This window comes from Ambystoma mexicanum, chromosome 3p (genome assembly GCF_040938575.1).
Source record: "Ambystoma mexicanum isolate Mex_15411 chromosome 3p, UKY_AmexF1_1, whole genome shotgun sequence".
NCBI lineage: Eukaryota > Metazoa > Chordata > Amphibia > Caudata > Ambystomatidae > Ambystoma > Ambystoma mexicanum.
Window position 1 is genome coordinate 1,169,025,192 of NC_090925.1, and position 21,062 is coordinate 1,169,046,253.

General features: G+C 50.2%; 1 protein-coding gene across 3 annotated transcripts in view; it reads left to right on the top strand.

Annotated features, from left to right (window-relative positions):
• DDX46 (DEAD-box helicase 46) overlaps window positions 1–21,062 on the top strand; it is a 1,330,317-nt gene that overhangs the window by 1,255,615 nt on the left and 53,640 nt on the right. For all 3 annotated transcript variants that reach the window (XM_069652574.1, XM_069652572.1, XM_069652573.1), the window contains exon 21: window positions 20,848–20,992. In XM_069652574.1, coding sequence (XP_069508675.1) covers window positions 20,848–20,992 — 145 coding nt within the window. The remainder of the gene's footprint in view (window positions 1–20,847; window positions 20,993–21,062) is intronic.

Below are 21,062 nucleotides of genomic sequence, written 5' to 3' on the forward strand. Positions count from 1 at the left end.
AGTTTTTACCAAGTGTCTGGCACCTGTAGCAGCAAAACTCAGAAGGACAGGCACGCAAGGGGGCGCTGTTGCGTGCATCAAAGATGGTTGCTTGAAAGGAGAGCTCTGGCTCACACAATAGCCTGATCAAAAAACATCCTTTCTACGCTGCTCTACACACAACGTACACAAAGATTCCCGTGTCGTAAGATCTCCTGCATGTACCCTGCAAAAATTGGGTAAATCTGTGCCCGGACTGCCGAGTTGTACCACCCGGAGGAAGAGGCGGCTGTGTGGCGCTGGCGTCGCCGCCCCGTGGCTCCACAAGATATCTGCTGGAGACCGGAGGCTGAACGCGGAAGACTCGGCTGTGGCAGGGGAGGGGCACTGCGTTATACGCTGTGGTGCCGAACCCCTCTAGAGGAGCTGCGGGGACCCAGCGCCCTCAGGCTTTACACGGGGAGGCCGCCGCTGCAGTGGCACAAGAGAAGCTGTGCTGGGTGTGAGCAGAGGGGAAGCTGGTGTGACCATCTGTGCGGACGGAGCTGGAGGTAGCTCCGACTGGCGTGCGGCGCGTGAGGCTACGCCGGCCGTCCGAGGGCTGGGCCCCGCTCCCCCGTCAGGGCACCATTACGAGGGCACCTGGAACGGCGCGGAGAAGCACTGGTCTTGCGGCCAGTCCCGGCGGAACAAGTAAGTGAAGCGGGATAGCAGGGGCCCCCCACTGCGAAGATACCTGTGGAAGGGATGGCTCCTGGAATGGACACGGAGGTAACCCCTGATGGTGTGAGGGAGACCCAAGGCTACACACTCGATATAAGGTCCTGTAAACTCAGTGGGAACCACGGCACGCAGAAATAGCGTATAGATCCCGGATTACCAGTGTGAGCCCGCGCAGCGGGAAACGGGGGGCTGCACGCCAAGGCGAGAGGAGAGATGCGGTCACTTGGTTAATAACTACCCCAGCAGTGAGACGGAGAAGCCCCTAACATTCTGAGAGGACACAGTAGCGGCAGGCCTGGCCCAAGGCCCTTTACACTTCCCGGAGTGGGCAAGTGAGTCGCCCCACCAAGAACTATAATCCATCGGACATCCTGAGTAGCCGGGGTGGGTCCGTCTGGTGGCAATACCTGCTAAGATGGTGGGAGCAAGCGTAAGAGAGCAGATACTCGGCCCAGGCAGTGGGCGAGGAAGATACTGGGCTCTCATACTATTGGGTTTCTATCAACAACACGATACGTGGGAGGACACAACCCACTCCTAGGATACACACTAATCTACACAGGCTGCACCGAGAAGAAAGGTACAGGAGGGAAAAAGACCGGCCCAGTGGATTCCTTCGCCAGCTTCCAACCATGCAGGGCGCCCGATGAGTCGCGACAACCACTGGAACAGGCAAGATGAAGACCCCTTAGAGCGCCTGGCAACACTAGTCCCGAACAGATTCATGGCAGTAAATGTCAAATTGGATGACATTGTAGCGACAATCGGGTCCCTAAAGGCCAGAGTTGAGAAAGAGAGCACACGTATTACGGAAACGGAGAATAAAATCAGCGCAAATGAAGACACAATCACGCAACATGGCCGCGACATAGCCCTACTTAAAACAGAACTTCGTAAAACCCAGAGTAAATGCGAGGATTTAGAATCGAGGTCCCGCGGAAACATTCGGATTTTTGGGGTGGCAGAATCCTTTGGTACGGCGACATGGAGAGGCAAGTGGAACACCTATTGAAAGATATCCTGGGGACTGAATCTTTCTCGGAATATTTTCTTGTGGAGAGGGCTCACCGCACTCTGGCACCTCCGCCAAAACCTGGGGCACCGCCTCGCACCATAATAGCACGTATCCTTAACTATAGAGACAGGGATGTTATCCTCGGACTCTCCAGAGAGAAAGGCACTTTGAGCACAACAGAATCCATATATACCTGGATTTCTCTGCTGGTGTACAGGCGCAACGCCGATTTTATGAACCAGTGAAAAGGCAATTGCGGATGCCGAATGTACCCTATGCCCTGATCTTTCCCGCAAAAATCAGAATTCAACATGGTGGTAGAGCCCACTTATTTGAAAATCCTACGGAAGCCATGACATACGTGGAGGCGTCCATCCCGTTGCCTCACATAGAGAAGGCAAACGATCAAAACGCCGAAATCCAGCCGGGAGCAGAGAGGCTTGATGCAGCAGACTGAAGGGTGCATACTAATCCTCGACACGGAAAGCCAGGAACAGTGGCAGAGAGCGGCCTAGACACAGATCTAATGTAGTCTTGAGCCGTGAGCCCCCGGAAAAGTGACCAGATGGCTGCAGCAGGCACCCTCTGGAAAGTTCCAAAGTTATTGGGCGAAATGCCCATCGGGGAAGGCCCAAGCGTTATTGGGCAGCATCGTCATGTTGGGGGAGATGATGTGGGTGGGGGGACAAGTTGTTATGACAGAAGTTTGGTTGTTGAGATATGTGATTCACGATGGAGGGGGGGCATCGGGGACCCAGTTGGAAGGGTGTTACAAGTTGAAATTGTTGGTGCTGTCGCTGCACATGACATTCTTCCGTGAAAATCCAGTACAAGAAAGATGGTATTAACGCAGAGTCATGGGATACACCGGAGCAAGGGATAGAGGAATGAAGTTAAAGCTCCTTACGTGGAATGTCCGCGGTTTGAACAATCGTGCTAAGTCTAGAAAGGTGGGGACTTACCTTACTAGACATCATCCGCAGGTGATTGTTGCAAGAGACCCATGCACTCCGAAAGGTAAACATGGACTTTTTGAAAAACTGGGGACAAAATAGATAATATACAGATTACTCCACACAGGTAAGGGGTGTTCTCACTCTTATACATCCCTCTTTTGGTTTTAGATTTGATAAAAGCAAAGTGGACATTCATGGGCGCTATGTCATAGTATGGGGTAGCGTTGCGGGGAGGGTGATGATATTGGTGAATAACCATGGCCCGAACGTTGATGACCCTGAGTTCTATGTAGACGTTGTACAGGAAATAGGGTACACAGGTTTTGAACAGATCCTGTGGGGGGGATTTTCACACAATCCTTGATGTCACACTGGATCGGTCCAATACAAAACCTCGACCCCCCCTCCAAGGCGGCAGTGATGTTGCTACAAATCCTGCCACAGTTGACAATGGTGGACTCATGGAGAAGGCTACACCCATACAAGGGACAATACACATTTTATTTTACAGTGCATGACACTGAGTCCAGAATAGATTACTGGTTGACCTCCACAAGCCTCATGTACCAGATAGATAATTGAGATACTCCCCCGCACCCTTTCAGACCACTCCCCTGTTACAATGGAAATGACACTAAGAAATACAACGCCCTCAATTAGGAGATGGAGGATGCTGCCGGACATCCTCAAGGACCCAGCAGTAGCGGATGCATTGCATATAGAGGTTTGGGTGAGAGGAGTATTGCTCTCTAAATCCACAGGCATGCTGAATACGGTTAGGATAGAACTTGATGAGGTGGAAAAACATCTGGGGAACCTGGAAGCGAGATACACTGATAAACATGATAACAAAGCCCTTGCAGACATAAATAGTAATCTACAGGAATTCAATAAGCCAGCTACTAGGGAACTGCTTTATATGTCAACCCCTCCTAGAGCGCGTAGATATGGTGAGGGCAACAGAGCAGGGCACACCTTAGCCAACCTACTTAACGCCGAAAGACAGCACTCGACGATCTCCAGTTTACTAACGGGAGACGGCTCAGTGGTCCCTAGTGAAGAAGGGATAAATAGGGAATCCACCCGCTTTTATACAGAACTGTACTCTAACCATGATTCGAAGTCAGCCGGGGACATGGAAACGTACCTCTAGAGCATTACTCTCCCAACGCTGCCTGTGGAATACTGACTCGCGCTGGACCGACCCCTGACCACTGAAGAAGTTGCTGAGGCGATCAAATCACTGGCCAGCGGCAAAGCACCAGGTTCGGACGGACTTGGTGCAGAATTGTATAAGGGATTAAATGAGGAACTGACCCCAGTGCTATTGTCGGTGTCAGAGGAGGCGGTGGAAGTGGGCACCCTGCCACCATCAATGAGAGAGGCCATAATAACAGTTTTGTTGAAGCCCAGGCGACCACCCAACGAGATGTCCTCCTATCGACCCTTGTCCCTAATAAACTGCGATGCTAAAATATTTGCCAAGATCCTGGCCACAAGACTCCTACCACACATGCCCACATTAGTACATCCAGATCAGTGCGGCTTTATCTCTACTAGGTCAACGGCTCTCAACCTTAGGAGACTGTTTGGTATCATGGCCCAGATAAAACCAGAACCTCAGGCGGTGGCGGTATCACTCGACGCTGAAAAAGCGTTTGATTCAGTATCATGGTTGTACTTGTTTAAAGTGCTGGAGAAATTTGGTATAGGCCCATTTTTTTGAGATGCGTCGGTCTACACTACTCTGACCCCGAAGCCAGGGTGCTGACCAATCGCATGATGTCCGACTGGTTTGGGCTGGGAAGGGGTACGCGACAGGGATGCCCTTTCTCACCAATACTATTTGCCCTCACAATGGAACCAGTTGCAGCGGCAATCAGGGAACACCAGGGACAGAGAGGTATCACGATGGCCGGCCTGACCCACTCAATATCTCTAGACGAGATGACACATTGTTATATATCCGTGAACCGGATATACACTTCGGCCCGGCGATCGAGACCATTCAGGAGTTTGCCGAATACTCTGGCTATAAAACTAACAGATCCAAATCTGAAATATTCCCCCTGACCCCTGCCACGAGATGCCCGGCCAACACATATGGTCTGCAATGGTCCCCAAGCAAAATAAGATATCTGGGAATTATAGTGTCCGGCGGAAGCGCCTCCCTCTATGCTGACAATCATGAACACCTTTTGGGTGGTATATCCACCAAGCTTCGTTTATGGACAAAACACCCTATTTCACTTATTGGCCGAGTGGCCATATTGAAGATGGTAATATTATCGAAATTACTATATATATTTACTAATATCCCGCTGTGGCCAGGGGCACAGTTTTTCACGACCCTCCGATCCTTGGCGGCAGAGTTTGTGTGGGGAGGGGGCGCAGCCAGAATGAAGTAGGAAAAAATGGTGGAACCCTACAACAAAGGGTGCATAGCGGCCCCAGACTTTGAACTATACTACCTAGTGGCACAGGCCCAATTTATCAGATACTGTTGCGACGAACAGAGCACCTCCCCCCATGTTGGTATTGAAAAACACGCTGTACTCCCAACCGACTTACGCTCCATAATCTTCAATAAGAAATATAAAGACGACTGTCCATTCCACCCAGTTAGCATAACAGTGCATGCATGGTCTAGACTCTTCCGTAGGCTGGATTTGGAGACTCCCTACTACTCGAAAGCTCCCTTCTGGAACTTCCCCGGTATAGCACCATCTTATGACCCTGATATCCAAAAGAACTGGGATCCAGAGGAGGAATTCAAACTCAAAGATATATACCCCAATGGCAAATTTATAACACTAGAGGAATTTAAAGTTGGAATGGGGAGGGATCAACTGAAGATACTACAGTATCACCGAATGCGTATGGCTTTTAAGGCCAGATGGCCTTTATTCCCAGATGAACTACCAGTCCATCCATGCCTCACTGCGAGGATTAGTGTCTCGGGGCTATGCACAGTTGTGCAGGCGAACACGCCTACGATAAATAGGATCAAGGTCTCATGGGAAGCTGATCTGGGAATCACCATCTCAGACAAGGCATGGGAAAAATACTGTGATTTAACCAGAAGGGTGTCCATGAACGCAGGCCTACGCCAGATCCAATTTAAGGTATTAAATAAGTTACACTACACACCTGAGAGGGTGGCTAAATTCACTTGTGATGGCCCGGCCAGTTGTCTGAAATGTGGAAGCGAACATGCCGATTCATTCCATGTGTATTGGAGTTGCCCACCCATATACGGGTTCTGGGGTGAAGTAGCGTCCATCCTGGTGGACAACACACAGATCCCGGCAGACCTAACGCCCCAAAAATACTTATTCGGAGATATTGGGAAGACCTCGGAGGTGACCAGACGATTATTCAATGTAGCATGCATAGTGGCTAAAAAATGTATATTGCAGCAGTGGAAGAGTGCATACGCACCACGTGCAAATCACTTTAAGGAACCGGCTCAGGTCAATGAATGTGAAGAACAGTATGTAATGTCGCTACCAAGACCATGTAAACCTAAAGACATCTGGGCTCCGTTCAGAGTATACTTGTGTGAATCAGGGTCGGCTGGAAGTAGCCCGACTAGACCCGAAAATGAGCGGACTGTGTAGACTATACAGGTTGTAACTGTGTTTTGATATTGTAATCGAACTGTTGAATGTTATGGAATGTCATGTTGAAGAGGCGACGTGTACCACCATAATTAATAAATAAAGTTTTTTTTAAAAAAGGACAGGCACGGAAGTCTTCCCATATTTGGACGACTGGTTGATAAGGGCAAGCTCATTCAAACTCGCGCGCTTGGTGGTTTCGAGAACTATAAACCTCTTAAAGGGGTTAGGGTTTTCTATAAACAAAGCAAAATCCTGCCCAGTGGCCAGCAAGACAGTACTCTTCCTAGGTGCAGACTTTGACACCAGCATTCCCAGGGTAAGACCATCGGCAGACCGAATAGCAGCTATTCTCCACTTGACCTTGTGGTTCCTAGATAGAGTGACAACCACGGTTCGCCCTTTTAAAACTCTCCTGGGCATGATGTCCTCATGTATATTTCTCATACCAAATTGCAGACTTCGCATGAGACCAATTCAGGAGACCTTGCACTGCCAATGGAAACAAGCACTCGGTTTATGGGATGATACCGTCCAGCTACCGACGACATTACACAAGGCACTTTGATGGTGGAATATAGATCAAAACCTGTTACAGGGAATGCCATTTCAGGCCCACACATCTACCCTTCTCCTCAGGACAGATGCATCTCTGTGGGACTGGGGGGGGGGGCGCACCTACCGGACCTCCAAACTAAGGGCACTTCGTCCGCCCAGGAATCCCAACTGCACATTAATGTTCTAGAGCTCAGGGCTATACGGTGGGCACTGAAAGCCTTCCTTCCGATGTTAGCCAGGCAGGTGGTGACCCTCCAGACAGAAAATACAATCTCCATGTATTACACAAACAAACAAGGAGGCACGAGGTCGGAGATTTTGTCTCAAGAAGCTCAACTGCTATGGGCATGGGCCTTGCACCACGGAGTTCAAATCAAGGCGGAGCATCTTCCGAGAGTGGACAATATCCTAGCGGACAAGCTAAGCAGGGATTGCACGACCTCTCATGAGTGGGAACTGGACAACAGAGAAGTCCAACAAATATTTTCCGAATGGGGTCATCCACAGATCGACCTCTTCGCCACCAAAGCCAACAAGAAATGCCACGAATTCGCCTCCAGGTACCCAGAGCATCTGTCAATAGGAGATGCATTCTCAGTGGATTGGACAGGGAAATTCCTTTATACCTTTCCCCCATCCTTCTCATAGCGAGAGTGCTTCGCAGACTGAAGGAACATAACTGCTCAATGATCCTGATAGCTCCGGATTGGGCTAGGCAGATATGGTACTCAAACCAACCTGCAGTGCCTATCCCATTGGCCCCTCAATTAATCTCAAAGCTCATCAGAATCTTTTAACACAACAAAAACCACAAGGTCCTCCACCACGACCCAGCGAGCCTGTCTTTCAAGACCTGGTTCCTGAACAGCAAAAGCTAATGAATCTGAATCTCCTGGCAGATTGCTGGGATATTAAGGCGTTGAGGGCTGCTTCTACTCGGATCACCTATATACGAAAATGGACTCGTTTCTCTAAGTGGTGCGAAACATCATCAGTGAATCCATTCACAGCATTGGTCGATCAAGTGCTGCCTTACTTATTGTTTTTGGCTAAGGCAGGACTTTCTCTATCCTCTATCAAGGTTCATCTATCGACCATAGCGACATATACGACAAATCCAGATAACCAGTCATTTCTCACTCAGCCGGCTTTCAAGATCTTCCTGAAAGGGTTGATGCGTACTTACCCACCTACGCCAACATCGGTCCCAGCCTGGAGCCTAAACACAGTACTGACATCTCTCATGGAACCTCCATATGAGCCTATTCATAGATGTGACATAAAATGATTATCCTGGAAAAGCGGCTTTCTTGATGGCCATCACACCAGCCAGGAGGATCAGTGAGTTGCAAGCCTTATCATCAGAACCTCATTTTACCTTGTTCCATAAGGACTGCGTCATTCTGAGAACACACCCTAAATTCCTTCCTAAGGTCTTATCAGAGATGACACTCTCGGAGCGCATTGTCCTCCCAACTTACTTCCAGAATCACACCTCTGATGCAGAGAGAACTTTGCATTCTCTTGATGTGGCAAGGGTTCTAAAGTTTTACTTATTACTTACAGAGAACTAAGGAGTTCCACTGCTCCTGCAACAGATTGTTCATTGCTTTTTCTGGCCGCACTAAAGGTCAGCATATCTCAAAACAAAGTCTGGCATGTTGGGTTTCTCAGTGTATCACCCACTGTCATCAGTCTAAAGGCGACCCCCTGACCAAGCCTGCTTCGGCTCACTCCGCCAGAAGGAGAGCAGCTTCAGTAGCGTTTCACGCAGGGGTAGCATTGAAGGACATATGCAGAGCCGCTACCTAGAGCACTCTGCAGACGTTTGCCAAGCATTACTGCCTGACAGAAGATACCAACAAAGAATCTGCAGTTGGTCAGGCAGTGCTCTGCCACCTCTTTGCATAAGGTAGGATCCGCCTTCTCTCCTGCCTTTCCCTGAGTATGTAACCTTTGTGTTGCTATATGGTAAAGGCTCACAGACATGTTTTCTGCATAGCTATGTTTCTGAGGCTTGTGGAATCTGCTTAGATCACATGCGGTGCATAGGCGGACATCTAGTGGAAGCTGCAGAGTATTAGTTTGTTTTTCGAAACTCGAAAATGGGCGTCAACATAGGGCGTGCCAGTGATACTATCCCTAGTGTGACGTCCTCTGTACCCATGATCCCTCACACGTTTTTTTCCGCCATACTTGTCGGAAGCATTGTTGCGGAATTCCCTGGCTTTCAGCCATTTGCTCATAATTTACCTAAAAATACCCATTCTTCAAATCCCACGTCGAGAGATCGAAGATCGACGCCGGTCTGAAGAATGAGCAACCGTCGAGACTGCACAACAGACTTTGGGCCTCTGAAGGCCATTTGGCCTCGGCCCAGGCCTCGGCAGGCCTCTGGCTCGGCCCTGCAAGTAGGGAGAGTGGGGGGTGGACATAATTACACTCGCTTTATTTCCTACATACACTCGCCCGCTGCCATTAGGTGACATATGGAGAGTACTCCATTAAAATTTTGCCCCAAGTGCAACCGCAAGTTCCCTTGGGTTGACAAACATACCACCTGTAATCTCTGTTTGCCTAGGGACCACCCCGAAGCTAACTGCAGAGTGTGTAAGCTCTTTAAGGCAAAAACACTAAAGGACCGCTCCACTAAATATTGGGCCCATCACGCCAGGCAGCTCGAGGCCATGGAAGCGGTGGGATCCTTCAGTGATGGCAGCAACACCGCTGTTTAGGACAGCGAGGGCACAGGGGCGTCAAGACACCCAAGCGCTAGTCCCCGACCAGGGAGGATTGTCCGGCGGGGCAGTTATGGGGAACACACCCGGCGACACAAGCGCTACCCATACAACTACACCTAAACACACTAACCCCAGCCGAGATTCGACACGCGTGTCGAGTGCTTGGAAAAAGGAGGCACATAGAGAGCGGTCCACAGAATCCGTGTCCTCTGGGCGTTCCAGGTCGAGATCGCCTCACGACATACGGCAACCATCCACAGTTTCCAAGAGTGCCTCACTCCCCAAAGTCACAGAGGTATGGTCGTTAAAAGACTAATCTGACCTCCACCCCCAAGCTGCACGCTTAGGGTCGGCTCCAGCAGCTCGTTCCACGTCTGCCTCTGAGTCTCGACGTTCACACTCTAAAGATACAGAAGCTAGCCTACACACCCCCGGATCTCGGCGCCAGGCGTCGAAAGATTCAGAGAAGGCCAGACCATCAGGGAAACACTCTTCTACTCACGGTAAAGGGGACAAACAGCAGAAAAAGTATTCAGAGATGACATCTGCACCCCAGGTCCAGAAGGACAAACATACATCCTCAGATAAGGATACATCTAAGACCCCTGACCCTGTCACTAAACCTAAAGTTATCCCTCCCACTCTACATAATATGGGAATAGGAGAGGAACCACAGCAGGAGGTGGTCATCCCCAGCTCCAGGGAATGGAGCTCTGAAGACATCGACAGGGTGATGAGGAGAATGTCTTTTATGGCTAATTTCTATGAGAAAAACCCTGATTATTTTCTGAGTTATCAGAGTACCCCTAACAACTCTACTACTTCACGATCCAAAGACCCTCAGCCTCCCAATAAAAGGCCTCGTAATGAAACTCCAGCTCAGGGCCTGACTTCAGACCCATTCTCTATTCAACCTTACCATGCTGAAGACCCAGACATACAATGCTGGACGACCAAGCGGTAGACGATTATTACGGAGACGACGAGGACCAGGATGAGGAGGAGGAAGACGAGGCAGAGGTCTATAATCTAGACTCACCTGTTAACAAAGAACCACCGGTCACTGACTCACCTGTGGATAATCAGCCTCTACTGAATGAGGTCTTAGAGCTCCAGAGCACTTTCACATAGACACTCAAGGGGCTCAAGAAGAGAGGGACTTTGCAAAAGAGATCATGGGGGATAAGAAACTCATCGCCCAAGCCACACCAATTCTAAAGTCCATCCAACGCAGAATTGACCCTTCCCTCCTCACCCCTAATTTCACTAGGGCTGTCAACCCCAGAATTGAAAAATTGTTCAGGGCTGCCCAGTCGGACCCACTTTATATAAGCAGTAGTTTGTTTGTGCCTACACCTCTTTGCGCCAAATTTCTGTTGTAAATGAATAAAAGTACGTAGTCAAGTTTCTTCAAGTATATTTTCTTAATTTATTTAATATATGTTCTGCCCATATGGATGACACGTGTTTCGGCGTTTCATTGGCGCCTTTTTCAAATCCGGGCTGAATGCAAGCGTAACATGTAATAAAAACAAAACACAAAATATAACATATGAAATAGCATTTTAGCTTATTTTGTAACACATTTAGTAGTTAGAATAGTGACTTAGGCTGTGTAGTATATCCTTTTAGCATTCTCAAATTGCATGAACACCTAAAAGTGCAGCACCTCTTAGTTACCTCAAATGGTTCAAAATAAATCCATTACAGTGACTATGTTAGTTTTACATGCACATACAAACCAGAGGGATCACTGGGTCGCCGCCACAGGAGAAATGGCAAAGAAAGCTGGGAAGGGAGATGCCAGCAGACACATGGACATATTGTTGTGAGATTACTAGGAAGGGTGCCATTAATGCCAGGTTCAAGCGGATTCATTTTAAGTACATACACCAATTCTACTACATGCCAGCCCAACTAAAAAATAACTTCCCAGATACGTCGGGGAAATGCAACAGATGCCGAGCAGAGCAAGCAGACTTCCTCTATGTAGCTTGGGACTGCCCAGACATACAGCTGTTCGCCATACAGTGGCCTCCACTTCCGCTTACCAGGCAAGAATCACCAATACCACCACTTTGCTGGCAAGCTATAATTGCCCCCAGTGGGAGCAAGTAGCTGCTCTCATTGCCTCCGCACCTGAACCACAAAAGGGACAGTTAGCCCAGATTGCGTCAGAGGGTAGGTCGTTGTCCGGGTGCATTCTAAAGGCAACCTTTGACGCCGCAGATAATGTAGGCCGGCTCATCGCAGAGGGCACTGTCATCAAAAGGCACGCTTGGCTCAGACAGTCAGGGTTTAAACCCTAGACCCAGGCTTCTCTTATCGACATGCCGGTGGAACCGAATGTCTCGTTTGGCAAAGCAGTAGAGGAGGCACTCAAAACTGCCAAGGATGAATACAATACCCTAAAGTACCTGGGACAACTGACGGACAAACCCACGAACCAAAGAGGGCATAATTATTTTCGTCGCTCACGCGGACAAAATTCCCAGAGGGGTTCCAATTACTCACACGGGCAGGGTACATCGTGGGGTGGCAACCAACAAAGTACCCAAAGTTACGATAGAGGTAACAAAAGGGGCCGCGGTAGAGGGAGAGGCAGCCCAGGCAGAGGCGGTACGCCTCCCAGCAAACAGTAACGCTCCGCTCAGGGTCCCTTCCCATGCATCCCCAGTAGGGGGGCGTATTTCCAACTTCACCCAAGCATGGGAAGGGATCACCTCGGACAGATGGGTGCTGTCCACAGTGTCCGCAGGATACTGCATCGAACTGCTGAGCGCCCCCGCAATCACCCTCCAAGTTAAAAGATACACTCCCTGGACCACCAAAAGATCCTCCTCGAGGAAATCGTCAATCTTCTCGCAAAGGACGCGATCGAACTCGTCCCGGGAAACCAGGTAAACAAGGGTATTTATTCAACTTACTTCCTTGTGCCAAAAAAAAAATTAAACTATGCGCCCAGTATTAGACTTACGCCCTGCAAACAAGTATGTCAAGCCCCAAAAATTTCGCATAACTACGCTCCAGGAAATCTGAGGATGGCTGACTGGGGCCGAGCTTAAGCCTTGCCACCTCATTGGTTGCCATAAAGGACCAAAGTGAGGTGGAGGGACTAAACAAGTGAATGGCTCATAGAACATAATGGGCAATCTACATTCATATTTCTATGTAAATGTATATATTTAAAAAGTGATAATAATTATTTAAATCACAGAGGATTCCCGGTCTGACAGGGAATATTCAAGCATCTGAATCTATGAAAGATACCAATGCTGGAGATATACAGTTACAGGTAAGTAACTAAGACTTCTTACGCATTGGTATGAGATACAGGGAGACAGGAGGCATGTGGAGATGTAGAGAGCTGTGGCTACCCCAGACCTGCTTAGATCAATTATATTAATGGCACCAAGGAGAAGTCGACACACGAGGAACCTGGTGGAGTTGACATGCAGAGGTTGGGTCAGAATCTAATGTAAAAAGGGGCGGGAGGTGCTGTACTCGTCCCGGCTTCCAGTGAAGTACATACCTGGGATACTGATCACCAGTGAACTTGGGTTTGTGAATATGGTCAAGAACCTGGGGATCACGCACTTTGGAGACTTATTTCCTGGAGGGCAGTTTATAACGCTTGATGAGTTGAGGGCCTGGACATATTTCTATACTACCGACTCAGGGAGAGCCTGCGGCTAGTGTTTGCCACGTTTCCTGAACAACCTCTGATTTCCCCCATACTGGATAAACCACTCGGGGGGGGGGGGGGGGGGGTTGGGGGGGGCTTGATGCGTCGTAGGGTGACATCCAGCTGTTCTGGAGAGAGGTGTTTGATACGCTTGGGGCAATCATGGGTCAGGTCCAGATCCTCTGGTTGGACTACTGGGCTACACTAAGGACGTCCCCAGGAGCACAAGAAAATTGATTGGGCTGCTTCTTATTCTTGCTAAACGAAGGGTGGCAGTGCAGTGGGGTAGGAAATGGAGCCCCACGATCTGTCAATGGAGAGCAGACATCATGTACTGTATTGATATGAAGAACGGGTGGGGGTCACTGTTTCAACATCGGTGTCATGATAAGAATATGTGGGATGCGTACACAAACTATCTGCTTCAACATCAGGACACAGAGGGTGCGATGTCACCAGTTGCTGAGGTGGCGATGCAAAGGATCGGAATGCAATAAGGACAGGGGGGGAAGGGTGGTTTATTGTTACGTTCTAATGTGCATTGAATAACTCATTGGTAACATTTAACTGACTCGCACTATCTTAATATGCATGTTTGAACCTTGATATTAGGCCAGACGAACATTTCACCATGATTGGGTGCACCTGAGGCTAAGGGGAGACGGGGGGGGGGGGGAGCAGGCAAAGGGAGTGCTGGTATGGGATTTTGTATGTGTGTTTGGTTTTTGAAATGCCAATAAAGAAAGATAAACAAATAATAATCCCTGATGAGGTCTCCAAGGCCACCAATGCTGAGTTGTTGATACATCACTCTTCTTGTGTGAAGTCATTTAGATGTTAAACTAATACACACATCTCCAGGTTGCATTGTGTGTGAACGCATGTAATATTTTCACAGACATAACCCATGTCCAGGTTTATAAACAGGATTGTATATCATTATTTGTAATGCATCCTCTAACAATCTGTAGTGCTAAAAATAAGTTCTTGGGGGCGCCCTTTGGCGTGGCTGCAACCTAGACCGTTTGTCTCTAGCATTGACCTTCAAAATGATCAAGTAGAGCGTTGATTGTTTTTAGGCTGGGAATGGTTCAGTTTCTATCAACCTGCGCTCACATGTCAGTCCCATATATACAACCAATTTTTGAATAGACATTTTCAAGGCTAATGACCCATCCAATTTCGGATTGTTCACAAATAATTTTCATTTATTTGATATAGGCTGACTAATGAAAGCAACAGCCAACGCATGTTTCGACCAACGAAGGTCCTCCTCAGGGCTGTCCAAACCATACAAAATAGTATACATACAGAGTAAAGTAAAAATGACATGTGTATTAACCCAAAAAACAGATCAAAAATAGAATTGGTCAATAGGCATGAAAATGTCTATTCAAATTGGTTCTCTATATAGGAACTGACAACTGCTAACCCCCCTCCTTTGCTTACAGGACAATTATTTTGTGGTGGTTCATTTATTCTTGACATTGGGTAATTTAATCCAATACATACTCTTAGGTCCCGCCCCCTTTCCTCCATACTGTACGGGCGTCCCTTTCACTAGAAAAACCTTCTTCCCCTTTTAAATTTAGAGACGCGCGGGGGCGCGGCCCAGGGAGCATGCACTGCCCTGACTCCGCCCTACGGCGCCACACCTCAGTCCCCTTTTCCGCGTCGATGGGAACGGGCCGAATTCACCTTTGTTCCTGGGTTTGGCTTCGGCCATGTAATTCCATGCACGGATACTTCTTCTCTTTGTCTTTTTTTGTCTGATCGATCATTCAGGTGCTCGATCCTCAGGCGTCACGCTCCTCCCCAGCGCATGTCGACTTCTAAGGGGTTCAGCAGGTGTCCATCCTGCAACGGGCTCTTCCCAACTTCAGACCCCCACAGCCTCTGCCTCCGTTGCGTTGGTCCAGACCACGGTTGGCAATCATGTTCGGCGTGTGACTCGCTGTCATCGAAGGCGCTGAAGAACAGACTCGCCAGGTGGAGGGAGCTCTTCCAGAGGATCTCAAGAACTTCGTGAAGCATTGAACCTTCGGGTCGGGAGGTCCTCGGATCCTCCGGGGCGCAGTGTCGAGGGACCAGAAGGTTCTTTTACCGGGTCTACACCCGAGGGGCTACACCCTTGTACCGGCACAATGGCCGAGGGGCTACGCCCTAATACTGGCAATACATCCAAGGGGCTACGCCCTAATATCAGCAATCGGTCCGAGGGGGCGCCTAAACGCAGCTCTACCGACCCCCGGGTCGAGGCCCGATTAGCAGGCTAGGCCTCGTGATCCACACGCAAGAGTCTTGGACGAGGCCGGGCCCAGCGGACTGAGCAACACGTCGCAGGCACATGGCAGGCAGCTTGACAAAATGGCCGCCGCGCCAGAAAGGGGCACCCATCCTACGCCATTCCACAAATTCGACAAATAACGAGTGTCAAGGTGGGACTGGTCTCAACCAGGTACGTGGCCTACAGTCTACCCTTCATGTGCACAGGGCAACTTTCCTTTGCGTCCATATGGACCGGGTATGCAGCGGCTCCAGCAGCCCCAGCTATCCCGTCGGTACCCCTGCCAACTCTTTGGCCAGTGAGGAGGTGCTCTTCGAGAAGTTTCTCGGCCTCATGAGGTCACCTCAGATGGGGATTATAATCAAGGACGCAGTCTGGGAAGTCCTCCCCGCCATGCTAACGGCACCACAGACTCCTCCATCGGGCCCCCAGGGCCTGGTGCAGCCGCCTCCTCCGGCTCCACAGCCAACTCCGCAACCTCCGCCGCCTCCTCAGCATCCGGCTGCGGTCCGTGTACCCCAGCCTCCGACGCCATCTACTCCTCCTCCCCCACAAGATCCTCCTGATCTGCAGGAGAAGGACGAGGAGGAGGATCCAGACATACCTGGGGAATACCTGGGCCTCCCCCAACCTGAGGACAAACATCCGGCAGAGGGGATTCTGGCTGAAGTCCTCACAAAACGCCCCTCTGCCAACACAGGGATTCCACTGCAGACCGATGTAGTCTCCCTGGCCAAGAAGGGTTGGCTCAAGCCGCATCCGGTCCAGCCGGTCAATTGAAGCCTGGATGCCAAGTACAGGCAGATGGAGGGCGATACACTCTTGCTCTCTACCCATCGTCAGCCACACTCCTCGGTGATCGCTGTGGCATCACTATACTCCAAGCCTCAGTCGCCCTCAGCTGCCTCCTCTGCGGCGTTGCTAGGCAAGGAGGAGATGATCTTGGAGGTGTATGGCAAGAAGATCTACTCCAACGCCACCTAGCACCTGTGGCAGGCCAACACAGATGCCATGCTGGTGGCCGCCAACCAACGGTTATGGTGGGAAATTGCGGACTTCCTACCAGAACTCCCCACCCAGTGCCAATCACGCTTTAAGGCGGGGCTAGCGGAAGCCAAGCTCGTGGCACGTGATCTCATGTAATCCACAGGGGCTCATATCGATACCTCGGGCCGTGCCATCTGCATTGCCACGGACATGAGGAGAACAGCCTGGCTCCGGGCAACGAAATTCTACCCTGATGTCCAGGAGCACATTCTAGATCTACCGTTCGAGGGGGGGAGACCTCTGCCACTCCTCTACGGATGAAGAGCTGGACTAAAAACAGCCCACAAATGGCAGTCTTTATCCATTCTTACAAAGACCACGCCCAAATTGTACACCCAATCTCAGCAGCGCTCGGAAAAGGGTCATACATATGGGGGGGTTCCACAGCTTCCAGGAACGCAGATCCAGGCAGCCGGACCGCTTGCCGTCTCAGAACCGGCGCAACAAAAAGGGGGTGGGGGTGAGGGCTTTTTTCAGTCTCCTTCCTCAGCGTCAGCCTTCGAGGAAAAGAAGGCATGACACGCCGCTTCGGGTCCACGTGTCTCCGGTGGGGGGCAGGCTTGCTCTCCATGCACAATTCTGGCGCCAGAATTTCACGGATTCCTGGATCCTCTATGTAGTATCCACGGGGTACCATCTTCCTATCCAAGCCTCTCCTCCCCTCCACTCCCACAGGTTGGGACAGCAACTCTTTTGGCGGAGATCCGGTCGCTCGTAGAGAGCCAGGCAGTGGAGGAATTCCCAGCCTCCCAGCGAGGCTTTGGCTTCTATTCCAGGATTTTCGCCATCCAGAAGAACCAGGCAGGCCTGAGAGTTGTGCTGGACCTTTCCACTCTCAACCTCTCCCTACCCTTGCAAAAGTTCAAGATGGTTATGCCAGCTTTGATAGCGGAAACACTGGACAAGGGAGACTGGATGTGCTCCCTGGACCTGAAGTGCGCGTACCTATCGTCCCGATTTGGCAGCCCCATCGTTGTTTCCTACGGGTCAGGATCATGGGCTGTCATTTCCAATACAAAGTCCTTCCATTTGTCCTCAACTCGGCCCCAAGGGTCTTTACCAGACTCATGAACGCTGTAGCGGCCCTCCTCGGAGCACAGGGCCTCCACATCTACCCATACCTCGACGACTGGCTCGTCAGGGCTACATCTCCGGAAGCGGTTCTCCACTCTTCCCATGCCCTTATGAATACACTGCACAACCTGGGCTTCTCGCTCAACCTCAAGAAGTCACAGCTGCAGTCTACGCAGAATGACATTCCTGGGGCTCATTTGGGACACGTGCTCCGAGAGGGTTTTGCCTTCAGAGGACAAAATCTTGGCCATCAAGAGGGCCACCGCCCACTTCCTCAGCAGAGAGGTGACTCTCAACATGGTGGTACCAACATCTCCTGGGTCTACTGGCGCCGGTCCTGTTAGCCGTGCTGCACAAAGACTAAGGATGATGAGGATTCAGCTGCACTTCGCAGCCTCATGGAATCAGGAGCCGGGCTTGCAATCCGAGATAATCAACGTTCCTCCATCTCTCCACCCGGACCTAACCTGGTGGTCCATGGACTGCAACCTACGGACGGGCAAGCCCTTTCGGGCGCTCTCTCTGCAGGCCACCATCACCACAGACTCCCCTCTCGAGGACTGGGTAGCCACCCTGAACCATCTCTCGGTCCACGGCACCTGGACTCGACAGGAGCAGGAATACCAGATCAATTGGTTGGAGCTGAACGCCATCTGGCTAGCTCTCAGGGCATTCCTACCACTTCTCAAGGGCAAGGCTGTCCTCATCCAGACAGACAATTCGACCAGCATGTACTACGACAACAAGCAGGGAGGCACCAGATAACCTCCTCTGTGCAGACTGGCGATCAGCATGTGGGAATGGGCCCTGGAAAATGACATTTACCTCTCGGCAGTCCACCTCCCGGGAGAGTCCAACCAGGAGGCGGACAGGCTCAGCAGGCTGGGAGGGGACAGTTATGAGTGGCAGTTAAACAACCTCGTTATTCAGGAGATCTTCAACAGGTGGAGTCACCCCCAAGTGGATCTCTTTGCCACCTGGCACAACAAGAAGTGTCTCCAGTTCGCATCCTGGCAGGGTCAGAGCCCCGGCTCTCTGGGTGATGCATTTCACCTCCAGTGGCCCGGCATGAAGGCCTACGCCTTCCGCCCACTCCCCTGATCCACAGGGTAATCTTCAAGATCAAGGAGTCTCACCGACGACTCATCATTCTGATTGCTCCATGGTGGCCGTCCAGGCCATGGTTTTCAGAGCTGCTCAGCCTCTCGAGGTGCCCCATATAGACCTCCCGACGGGACCAGCACATCTTCTGGCACAGCAGGGTCGCAGAATCATCCACCCCGCGCCAGGGAAACTAGCCCTTACAGCTTGGTACCTGAGCAGGTAACGCTTTGGCACCTTAGCCTCTCACAGGCCAATCTGGAGATCATACAGAGCGCCAGGAGAAAAGCCACCAGGGCACAGTACAAAAGCAAATGGACCAGATTCTGCCACTGGGCAGACTCCAAGAGAATTGACCCCTTGGCCTGCAAGTTGGACAACATGCTCTCCTTTTCGGCACACCTCACTCATTCGGGCGTACAGGTGGACACCTGCCGTACATACCTTGCAGCCATTGGGCTTACATTAACTCGGAGAAGGCATTTTTTCCTTCTCCAACCCTATAGTCAAACATCTGACTTTTCTCGCTAGGCTCTACCTGCCCGTCAAGAGACCGCAGCCTCTGTGGGACCTTAACATAGTTTTGGGCGCCCTGGTCACCATCAAGACGGCCTTACTAGTCGGTCTTACCTCGGCTCGCAGAGTCAGCGAGATCCAGGTGCTGGTCGCCTCTGAACCATATACCACCTTTCACAAGGACAAGGTAGTCATGCGGACGCACCTGGCATTTCTGCCCAAGGTTCCATCTGCATGTCACTTGAGCGAAGAAATAGTCCTTCCTACGTTCTTTCCCGATTTCAAGGACGAAGCACAGAGAGTGCTGCACTGCCTGGATGTCAGGCATGCCCTAAAGTTCTACTTGGACAGGACCAATTGCTTCCGCAAGTCGGACGCCCTATTTGTCACTTTCGGAGGCTCGAGGCCAGGCTATCAGGCCTCTAAAGCCTCCATATCTCGCTGGATGGTCTCTGCCATCAAAGAAGTGTATGAGGGCCAGCACAAGCCGCTCCCGGGCCAACATGCATGCCCACGCAGTCAGGGCAAAGGCAACGGCCATCGCATTCCAGCGCCATGTCCCTTGGCAAGTCGTAGCAGGGCGGCCTCTTGGGCCTCTCCCTCGGCTTTCTGCAAACAAAACTGTTTGGATGCCGGCACTAGATCTGATGCGGCTTTCGGACAGGCAGTTCTCAGGAACCTATTTGCTTAAGGAGGGTCTCCTCTCCACCCTAGGGCTACAATCGGTAGTAATCGCCCATACAGTATGGAGGAAAGGGGACAGGATGTAAGAGTAATTATAAGTTACTCATTGTAGTGACTAACCTACTCTTAGTGTGTAGTCCCCTTTCCTCCATACGTCCCACCAACCTCCCCCCTAATAATACTGGTGTCATTAGGCAAATCTATTGATGCGTCAATGGGGACTGAGGTGTGGCGCCGGAGAGGGGAGGCAGGGCAACACATGCTCCCTGGGCCACTCGCCTCTAAGTTTAAAGGCTAAGGTTTTTTCTGGTGACAAAGGTTCTGTCTCCCGTCCCTTGGAAGGGACACCCATACAGTATGGAGGAAAGGGGACTATGGACTAAGTGTATGTTAGTCACTATGGTGAGTAACTTATAATTTATTCATTTCATTGTGGCTTCCATATAGGCAGAATTATCAGATATAATTTTAGCAGGGTGCCTGACCATAAGCTCTAGTGCTCATAATGGATCTATGTTGAAAGACCGTATTCTGAAAAGCTCAAGTTACAAAATAGCGGAGCCAACTTGCTCGAATTTTGTAACTCAAGCTTTTTCTGAAATTTCCATTTTTGTCCCTGGCTTTACATTTAATGTATGTGGGGACACCCCACAACGCCAAACTAGGTAAGCGGGGGACACCCCTGCTACCCTTGTTTGGCATTTTGGGGTACTTTAATGTATATATATATATTTTTTTTTAACTGAGCTGAATGCTCATTTACATTTTGCATTTTATTTACAAGATTTTGGTGCAATACCCTTCTCATGTTAAATATTTGCATTTTTAACACTTGATTTCTTTCCAACCATCTTTCTTCAGACTGCCCGGTGGAAAGTTACATCTAAAGAAGCATTGCAGAGAATCAGTGAATATTCCGAAGCTGCTATTACAATCCGAGGCACATATTTCCCCCCAGGCAAAGAACCAAAAGAAGGAGAGCGCAAAATTTACTTGGCTATTGAAAGTAAGTGTTGCTGGTATTTATGATGGATGATATTTGAGCTCAGTATACGATGAACAGTTGTCCTGTATTG